The sequence below is a fragment of the Corvus brachyrhynchos genome, unplaced genomic scaffold (genome assembly GCF_000691975.1).
Source record: "Corvus brachyrhynchos isolate BGI_N302 unplaced genomic scaffold, ASM69197v1 scaffold3, whole genome shotgun sequence".
Lineage (NCBI taxonomy): Eukaryota > Metazoa > Chordata > Aves > Passeriformes > Corvidae > Corvus > Corvus brachyrhynchos.
In genome coordinates this window covers 6524180-6533986 of record NW_008237619.1, presented here as the reverse complement: position 1 = coordinate 6533986, position 9807 = coordinate 6524180, and the positions used below count along the sequence as shown (strand labels likewise).

Below are 9807 nucleotides of genomic sequence, written 5' to 3'. Positions count from 1 at the left end.
CAGGTGACAGCGGGGCGGAGAGGAGGGGACCGGGGGGACCCGGTATCCATGTGCGGCCCTCCCGGGAGCTCGGCATGGCCCGTCCCTGCGCGATGCCCGTCCCGGAAGGCGGCTGTGGGAGGGATATTGTCGAACAGGGGTAACCGCACGCGGTTTTTTGGCCTCGGTGCGCCCCCGGCCGCCCTTGCGGTGTGATTAAGCACCGTATCCACCTGTGTGCGGTAGGTAAAGAGTGTAACCAAAGTGGGGCATCTCGCCCAGAGCGAGCTGTCGCACTGTACAGCGTTTGCACGGCAGCGTCCCGGCTGGATCCAGCTGACCCGCTCAAGAGGAAGTTCCTGGGCATGGTCTCCGAACCTGTTGGCCAGCTGAGCTTAGCGTTCGAGTGTGCACTCTGACAAAGGGGGAATCTAGGATAACATGGCCCATATTTTCATTGATAAAAGGCTTTTGGGTGCTCACCATCATAAAGAATACACAGCTTCTTAAGAGATACACATATTGCAGGGTTTGGCTTGCCCGGATCTGTTTCTCTCTTGCTCCAGGTTATGGTGGGAGAACGTCTATTAAAACCTCTGGCACAGCCGTTTTTGGGGGAAAAGGTCAGCTGGAATTGATTAGGGATTTGTGACCTTTAATTAATCGTTAATAAATGTAGGTGGTCGATCTTTCACGCCAGCTAAACCTATTTCATTTAAGCCATATTTTTTCCTGTGTATTTTATGACAATTAAACCAGAGTTTGGTTTATATTTAGGAGAATTCATAGAGAAGAGTTGAAGGTACTTGGTGTTTATCTCCTGTGAGGCCAGTAGTCTGTGAGCAGTGTGCTACATCCACAGCTGACCACCAAGCTCTGGAGCACGAGAAAAGAGCGTTTGCTTCTCTGTATGTGATAACCATGAGCCTGTGTCCTGCTGCAGTTCTGGTTTCTCCCAAAAAGCACTCAGCACATTTGACAAAAACACAAGCAGCACTGTATTCTCCTTGTGCATCATAGGTACCAGTATTATTGTAGTGGTGCTCTGTCTCTGAAGATGGAGCAGTTTCAGCTAACAGAATTTTCAACTAACCTCCTGTTCAGATTCCTGTGAAATACACAAGTACCTGCATAAATTTATGTCTTTTGATTAATTTTTTTAAACCTAAACACTATTTATTGCTGGTTTAGACCCATTACTTATCTAGACTAGTTTCTTGCTTTGAACTTTTGATCCCTGACTAATAAGGTGAAACTCTTCAAATTCACACCCTTTGAAGTTGATTATGTCCTGCTACTGAGCAAGTGGGTGGTGTGAATAGAGCTCCAGTTTCACAACTTAAAATTGTCAGTGCAGCTCACTGGAAACCAGTACCAAAATCACTAGCTGGAGAACAGTTTGTGTTGGCTCTTTCAGTGTTGATATTAGCATGGACAGAGGACTTGCATAATTCTCTAGCACAGAGAGCCAGGATGTAAAAAACAATGATGAGTACTGCCATGGTCATGGAAACACTGAAAAGGCGTAGAACCTACTGAGGAGGCTGCCTTGTTCGCCCATGTTCTCCCATGGTTAGTCTAAGCATGATAGGTGTAAACTGTGGATGGCTTCAGATGTGGCTGATTTGATGTTACATCTCCTTCTCCCCCTGCTGCTGAAGTCAGAAGGGAGGGTGGAAAGATTCAGGGCTAGCTTGGCTCTGTTCTTATAAGTGAACACCCAGTCTAAGATTACTGGCTTGCTGTCTCTCAGCTTTGTATTTTGCAAGCTATCCACAGGACAGAATTCATTCCCAAACTGTCACAATCTTCATCTAAAAGTTGTTCAAACTTGGTTTTACTATAGTTCAGCAATTTTAGCACCAAGTGATGGATTTAGTCTGTATTTACCTGTCTTTGTTACAGATACGTAAGCTGTATTGAGCAATTGTTGAGGTTTTCTCACAGAGTGTCCCATTCAAACTAAAAATGTCTGAAATAGGAACTGTTCTCCTCCCTGTCTCCCTCCACATGCACTTGAAAACCTTTCATTTTATTCAGTCTCAATAATTACTCTTTTCAAGTTTTCTCCATGCCTGCTCAGTAGCAGAGCATGTCTGTTTTCAGAGAGGATGCTCGAGCAGGACAGATGTGTTGAGTGAATTGAAAGACAGACACCACTGATAAATGCTGTTGAATGAGTTGGTTCTTGCCATGACACATCATCAGACCGCACCAACATCCGAGGCTCTTCTGGCTTAGCCAAGCACTGTCCGCGGCAGGAATCGCTGTAATCCCCAAACTTTGCAAACTTTGCAGACTGAGTTCTTTGTACATGCTGCTATATTCTCCTTTTCCTTTTTTTTCCCCCCCCAGTTTCATCTCCATCTCCGACCTACAGAATCAGCAGCACATACCGTGCTGCAGCCACCTGAGCTGGAGCACTAATGAATTTAAGGAATGGTCTTACCAAGGACAAGGTGCTTTACCCATGCAGAGCACTTTGCCAAGGACTTACCTGATCCTGGTTGGCTATTTAACAGATGAAAGGCAAGGAAACAAAGAAAAGTTGGTAGATGGTTGCCTATACGTGAAGGATAATACTGGGATAATTCCATGTGAGGTATGTCCTTGGTATGAGGGGTTCTGTGTTTATTCCTATTTCTGGGACAGTGTCACAAACCACCAGGGGCTTCAGGTGTTCTGCCAGAGTCCAGTGAAGGAAATAATGCATCTCTGTAGCAGGCAGGAAAACAGCAAGCTCACAGCTTGGGCAGAGGATAGAACACGTGAAATGTGCCATTGCTGGGAGAAGAAATATTGAATGTACTGGCCTGGAAAAAAGAGGTAGCCAGTATACAGTTCTGTTAAATTCACCACCGTACAAGGTGGCCTGGGAAACCTCCCCCCTCTTGGCAGAATTCCAACTAGTGGAGCAGAAATAACTTTCTGGAGAGTTGTACTGGGTGTCAGTGATGCATTGATGACATACTTTGAGGAAATAATAGCTTGCATGACAATTGACTTTAAACCATCCTGAAGGTCATTGCAAGGGGAATTGAGATGACAAATAACCCCTAGAGTGGTGATGACAGAGCACTGAAGTTGGGCTTTCAAAGGAGACAAAGTCTAGGGAAAAGTTGTATTGGTAAGAACTTCTAACTGAAAACACAGGGGCAAAAGAAAGGAGGCAAGAATTTTAGAAAAATAGTCTGAAAATAATAGCCTTGCAGTGAATTAATTTTCACCTTTCTGTGAGCTTGTGACTATAACCCAGGAAATGCTAGCTGTAGAGCTCAGCAAGTCAGTTCCAGATTTGCATCTGGAAGGACAGAAGTTTTCCATGCAAGGTGAGAGAGTGGGCAGAAAACACTGCTCTCATTTCGTAATGAAGCCCGGCAGTAGGACAGGAGTTTGCGACGTGCATGCAAGGGTGTATTAGTAATGAACATTGTAAGTAGTGCTGAGAAAACACACTGAAACTCATCTCAGACTTTTATCTCCTTACCTTTTGGTTTAGCTCTTGCACTTTGAACTGGAGTGGCTGGAGTCACTGTTTGTCTTCCCAAGCTGGTCATACATACCACAGACCAACCAGAGAGCAGCAGGGTACTTGGAAATCCTGGTGGATCCAGTGCCAGTAGGTGCCCCTAAGGAAGTACTTCACAGCATTCCAATCACCTCCCCAGTGTCAGCTGAGCCACTGCTCATCTCCAGGTAAACACCTACAGTGCCCAACTCCATCATAACACTGTTGCTCTGGCTTGGCAAGTAACATGAAAAGCACTTGGCTTAGAAAGAGACAAACTGTTTCTGCCACATGTGGAAGCATAGTAGTGAGTGGTGGAAGTGGAGTTATACAACAAAGCCACTTGTCTTTAATCATCTGTTTTCCAGCACTTCATTAGAAGTTTTTATTCCATAATTTGAAAAAATAAGACCAATTTAAGTATTTCCAGATGTAATTTCATACTACAGAACAGTGTTGATTCAGCTGTCATTGAGGCTAAAATTCATTCACTCTTTTGATTAGCACAATTTTTTTTTTTATTTGAACATCCAGTGAACGAAAAATATAACTGAAAGTAATCCTGTATTATATTATGATGTTAATATGTGCCACTGGTCAGATTACTGAGATAAAAGTGCCAGTGAAATGTCAACTGGTAGAAGTAACTGTGCTTTAGTTTACAGTATGTGAAAATGAGCCAATGGAATTGCAAATCTTACTAAGTTGATAATTTCAAGTTGTGCTAGATCATGTTTTATCTCCTTGAGTAGAGAATTCTTGGTGTAATTTAATTACCATAAAATGTCACTAATCATGCTGCTTTAGTTTCTTTTTAGTTATCTTTGTTTTTATTGGATTTATCTGCTTGTAAGAAAGTAATTTTAAGCTTAAGTGTTTGATTTAGCTCAAAGAACCTTTCTAAACAAGAAAACTATTTCCATATTTCAGTATATGTTCTCAGACTTTTAACATAAAGCTCCTTTGTTATTGACTGATATCTGATCAATTTTCCATGTTACTACAAAAATGTTACAGTGAGGTGCTGGTACTACTGCTTGTCTACTGCTGGTTGGGTTTTTTTCAAAGTCATGTCTGTTTATATGTTTTGGAGTCAAGAATGTTTTTGTTTAGAGTAAGTGGGATGGTTATATTCAAGTCCAGCAGGAGCTGAAATGCAAATTACAAACATAAATAACTTTTTTTGAAACAACTTTTTTGAAATAACTTTTTTTTAAAATGTTTTGAAATGTAGGTTTGAAACAACAAACAGAATTGATTCAAGAAATATCACCTCTCTTGCCTCTAATCTGCTTTCAGTTTTGCTGCTTTTTCACTCTGTGCCAAGTTTGTTAGAAAGGCTCCATTGTTGCTTTCAGGCTTCTTGTTTATAGGTTTAGAGCTTCCACAGTATCATGTTCCATGGACCTACAAATCCAAGTTCTGTTTTCTGCAGAAGAATTGCTTGTGACTTTTTTTTTCTTATCCTTTAGACCTACAATTAGCTTCTTGCTTGTGGTAAAGCTTTTTAAAACCTGGCTGTTGTCATGGAGCATGTGAATTTGTTCAAAACAACCCTTCTGTCTTCAAATACTAAAACATCAAAGGAATTTAGTACAGAAAAGTTAAAGTACAAATTTTGTAGCCAAGTGTTGTTTTGAAAACCTCTCTCAGAGATTGATCATATTACTCTGTTGGATCCATTATTCCCAGGAAGTGCATGCTGTGTATTTGTTTATTTTGCTTTTGAGATACTTTTGAGCTGTTCTTTCATCTCTGATTTCAGTTGCCTCTTCAATTGCTCTCTAGGATTCCATGTAAGAAAAGATCAAAGCTTACTCTAGCAGGGGAATTAACCAGACTCGGGCCTCTCCTTCGTGTTCACCACAAGACATTCTTCTTTCTGTTTCTGAAGTGCTTTTCCTCAGCTGCTTGTGTCCCTGTGCTGGTGCAAGTAAGTCCTTGGAATTTTGCTCACAAATTCACTGTCTGGATCTGTGTATGTGCTAGTTGATTAATTCTTTGAAGCTTGCCCTTGATCTCCCAGTTTGATTTATATTCTTCATTTTACTAGTGGTATCTTTTTAATTGCACCCAGTGTACAGTAGTCTTTGTATGTAAGAAGTCTAGTTCTGTGCCCTGCTGAAGTGCAATCCTTCTCCCTCATGCAGTTGCAGTGTCCCTGAATGTTTTGCAGATACAGCCCTTTTGCTAGGAGTGTGAGGCAATCCTCTGGGTGAGAAAAGGGTTTTTTGGGTGTGGTTTTGGGTGTGGGGTTATTGGGGTCAGAAAGAATTTTTTTTCACTGCAGTTGATGCTGATGTTGCTTTTGGTTTCTCTGCTCTAGAAACCAAGCCAGCTGGTGTGGCATCATGTCTTCCAGCTGGGTCACAGGTACACAATAACTGGCCTGAGTAAGTCTAGCCTGAAGAAATCTGGACAAACGATGTTTGTCACCAGTGTGTCTTCCTGCCTTCTGCCCTACTGTGCAGAGTGGGTGAGGGAGCAGCCACTGAAAAGTGCTTGGCAAGGAGAATCCACTCAGTCTTCTTTCCTTGAGACTGCTGAGGAGCTCAGTTGCTCCTTGGAGCTGGGGGCTGCAGAGGAGACGCCAAGATCAACCAAGGAGTCCAAGATCATCTCCTATGTGGTAAGGGTTTGTAGACTTAGCCTTCACCCACTCATGCACTCGGGTTTCAGCTCCTGGCCTGCGAGAAGCATTGTTTTCATCATGAGTTTATTTTCTTACAGCTCAGGCCTGTAAGTCTCTTATATTTTGGGACTCTCTGCACTCCTGTTACTTTCTGTTTGCTTTCTGTTTAGGGCTTTGTCACCAAAATACTCAATGTCCAAGCTGGTCTCTTTTTACTGGATAACCAAGTCTGCTTGTGCCTTGCTTACCAGCCACTGCTGAACTTTGCACAGGGACTCCGACCGGGAGCGTGCGTGGAGGTAAATAGAGACTTGCAAGTCATGAAGTATTCAGTGGAAAAGGCTCAGGCCCTGGGGATGGCTTGTGAGTGTGTGGGTCAACAGAAGGCTACAGGAACATCAACATTATTTCAGAAAGTATCTGGAAAAAAACTGGAGATCTTACTGCCTGGGCTTAGTCATGAGAGTTGATATGATTATTATCTGATTCCTCCCTAAACTGTGCTTGGTGCCTCAGGCCTGATTATAGATAATCCAGTAGAGTGAGAAAGGATTTAAGGTGGGGTGACAGTTTTGGGGAGTGGTGGCAGACTGGCTATCTCTTGTCTTACACTGGATGTCTGTGTATCCCAGCTCATCGATGTCCACCTCCTGCAGAAGCCTCTGGTGTCCTTCCCTTTCACTGTCCTTGGTGCTTGCCTGAGCAGCATGGTTGTGCTGAAGAGTTTTTCAAGGCTCAGCACCCCCTACCAGCCACTGGCCTCTTCAGGAAATCTCTGCTTACAGCTGCTCTTCCGCTTCAATCTTGGAATGCCACTTTACCTCTGGCTGGTGAGCCTCCTGGAGATGTTTGAGGAGAGGTGAGGACAATTCTTCTGAAGACAGGCTATGCCTAAATGTGCTTTTTAAGTTACCTGGGTGTCTTCTAGACTAAGGGATCACAAAATTACTGTGCTTGGATACTACAAGCAGCAAATGCTTCTGGTTTATAGGCCTAAGTAAGCCATTCAGCCAGACTTCACATCATGTCCAATTGCTTGTTACCTTGCAATTGCTCTTATGAGAAAATCACGTGCATTTTTCAGGTGCAGGTGAAGCTGCAGCACTTCAGAGCACTGTGCTCATGTAATCCTGCCTGGACTGTTTTGTCCTGAAATACAGAAGCACCACAGGGATGTCTGCCTGCCAGTGTGGTTTGCTTGGCAGATCAATGTGGGCACTGAGGCTGAAGGTGGAACCTGGTGCTACAACTAAATCACAACTGATGTAAAGGCTCTTGTGTCCTGACTGTGCACAGAAGCAGCAGCAGCTGCTCAGCATATCACTTTGAGATATTCTGAGTGTTGCCAGGAGTGTGATCATTTGTTTGAGAGTCTCTGTCTTGGCAGATTCTCCCACCCATGCTTACCTCCGAGTCTTCTAGATGGCTTCCTACTCTCCCTGATGCTGCACTCTGTTCACAGGACAGCTGTGGGCCAGTTTCTGGGTTTACTTTTGACTTCTGTTAGTGAAAATATTTGTCTTTGTTCTGGAGCAGTTATGATTGGTCACTGTAACTGCTGCCTTGGACTTTAAAATACATACATTTTATTCTCAGTCAAGTAGCATTTTATAGAATGCTCAGTGTTCCTGTGCTATACTGGCACTGTGGAATTTTGACTATGCTTTCCAATAAAGCAGCTTCAGTTTTGCCCTGGAAGTTATGCTAGCTATAAGTTTCAGGTTTTATTATCTTTTTCACTTTCTTTAAATGTGATTGCTAAGTCCTGCTACTGCTTAAAAATTATTCCAGTGAGTTAGTTGCTATCTTTTTTCATTTGAATTCACTTTCTGTTATTAAGTCGTATTTTGGCTGGCAGTGTGATCACTCCCAGACATTCAAAAGCAGTAAGCTAAACTTCTGAAATTGATTCTGCATGAGGAAAATATTGGAATAAGAGGAAGAGTAGTCTGTGGTTGTTTCTGCCTTGTGATTTTTTTTTGCATCCTGTGAAAGAAAGCCAAGTGTACCTAACATGAGTAATCATATCAAGCCTAGCCAAAATGCATGGAGATCCATTTGTGTGACTTAGAGGGAGATTATCTTCATGTGGTTTGTTTTTCTGGCCATTTGAGTTTTGAGATTTTGCCAGTCTATCCACTTCTGTGGATTTTCCTGTTCTGTGTCTGCCCAACATAAATCTGCATTGGCCTTAAATGTTCTATTTTTTAATCACTTCATGGTTTTTGTGTTCTCTTTAGTTCTTGTCCTACACAGCATATTCACTCATAACAAGCAGAAGGAGTCCCTGACTTAGGTGCAAGACTCACTTAAATGCATGGACTGCTTTTGCTTTTAATGGTCATAACTTTTTTTCAGGTTTTCTTGTTTCTTTGGGCACCGTCGACTGTGTAGCTCTGCACACCGAAACCCTGGAGCTGCTGAAAAGTTCCTTGTCCCCCTTCTGCAAGCTATGGTGCCAGACAGCGAGGAAGCAAGAGATATTTATAATGAAATTCTAGCAAAAATACACCAATGTCCCCTGCAGAAAGTGAGTAAATGTTCTGTGAGCTGTTTCCTGTTGGTGTGATGGGAAGAAACTCAGCTGATTTGTTCTTTCTCTCTTTTGTTCATAGTATTTGACTCTGAACCCTCCGTGCCAGGCCCCATCTCTGTCTACAGTTTGCCGTGTGGCAGAACAGAGGAGCTGGGAAGGCTTCAGTCCATCACAGTTGCTTTCCCCCTTGGAGGCACAGCATATGGGCACCCAGGAGCTGAATCGCAGACTGGCCTGGTCCTACTGCACACTCTCAGCATTTTTTTGGTAAGTGCCTTGTTCCCTTTCCTGTCTGTGCCTTGAGAGCTCCTGGTTCTCACCATGCCTTCCAGCACCCTGTGCAGTGCATGCCTCTTCCTGCTCTTAGGAAATGACACTGCTTTTCTCACTGTGTTGAAAACAGACTGAATTTGAGCTGCTGCTACACACACTTTGATGTATGGCTTTCAAATATAGGAATTGTTTGATGCTCTTTGCAGCTTCCTTTCTGTTGTAGATACTTCTGGGTGTGCTGAGGGTCTCCTCCAGGACCAGTTCCCTCCAGCTGCAGGACAAGAGCAGCACGCTTCCCTGTGTGATCTCCCATAAGGATGGTAGCCCCTTTGCCCAGACAGCTCTCATAGGTATGTCCCACTAAACTGTATTTGAGTGCTGAGCTTTTGCTCTTCTGCCTTCCAGCTTTAAAACGAGGAAGAGACGTGGTGTGGAGATGCTGAACTGTCACTGCCTGACCTCATGACTTTAAAATGAGGATATTGACCTTACTGTTTTTATGTTCTCTTTTTATTTAGCTCAGCTCTTTTCTCTGATGTGTTTGCAGGATCACTCTTGCAGGTGGAAAACTACCAGCTTGTAGTGGAGAGATTCCTTAAGACTGATTTTCCCTCCTGGGAACACCTGGAAAATCTGAAGCATGTGAGAGAGAAAAAAACTAGGTGAGTCCCTTTATTTAGTGTGCAGGTTAAATCATCACTTTCCAGTTCCATGAATATTTTGGATTATGGTAAGGCTTCTTACCAACATAGCATTTCAGTGCCAAAGCAACTGTTCTTTGCTATTTGCGTAAATGAGCTCTTTCTCAGCAGCAAACCCACCATCTCCCTTTTGTTCAGAATACATGCAGCCTGGGAGCTGCCCTCCTCTTCACTCTTT

At 43.2% G+C, this 9807-nt stretch overlaps 1 protein-coding gene across 1 annotated transcript in view; it reads left to right on the top strand.

The window, feature by feature from the left end:
• Positions 1 to 6: 6 nt before the first annotated feature.
• The window catches only part of CTC1 (CTS telomere maintenance complex component 1), a 16139-nt gene continuing 6338 nt past the window's right edge, over positions 7 to 9807 (top strand). Inside the window, 10 exon segments of the mRNA XM_008631879.2 lie at positions 7 to 2581; positions 3479 to 3675; positions 5276 to 5420; positions 5814 to 6116; positions 6290 to 6418; positions 6752 to 6978; positions 8478 to 8649; positions 8735 to 8926; positions 9152 to 9278; positions 9476 to 9590. Of these exon segments, the coding sequence (XP_008630101.1) occupies positions 2294 to 2581; positions 3479 to 3675; positions 5276 to 5420; positions 5814 to 6116; positions 6290 to 6418; positions 6752 to 6978; positions 8478 to 8649; positions 8735 to 8926; positions 9152 to 9278; positions 9476 to 9590 (1895 nt within the window). The 5' untranslated portion in view covers positions 7 to 2293.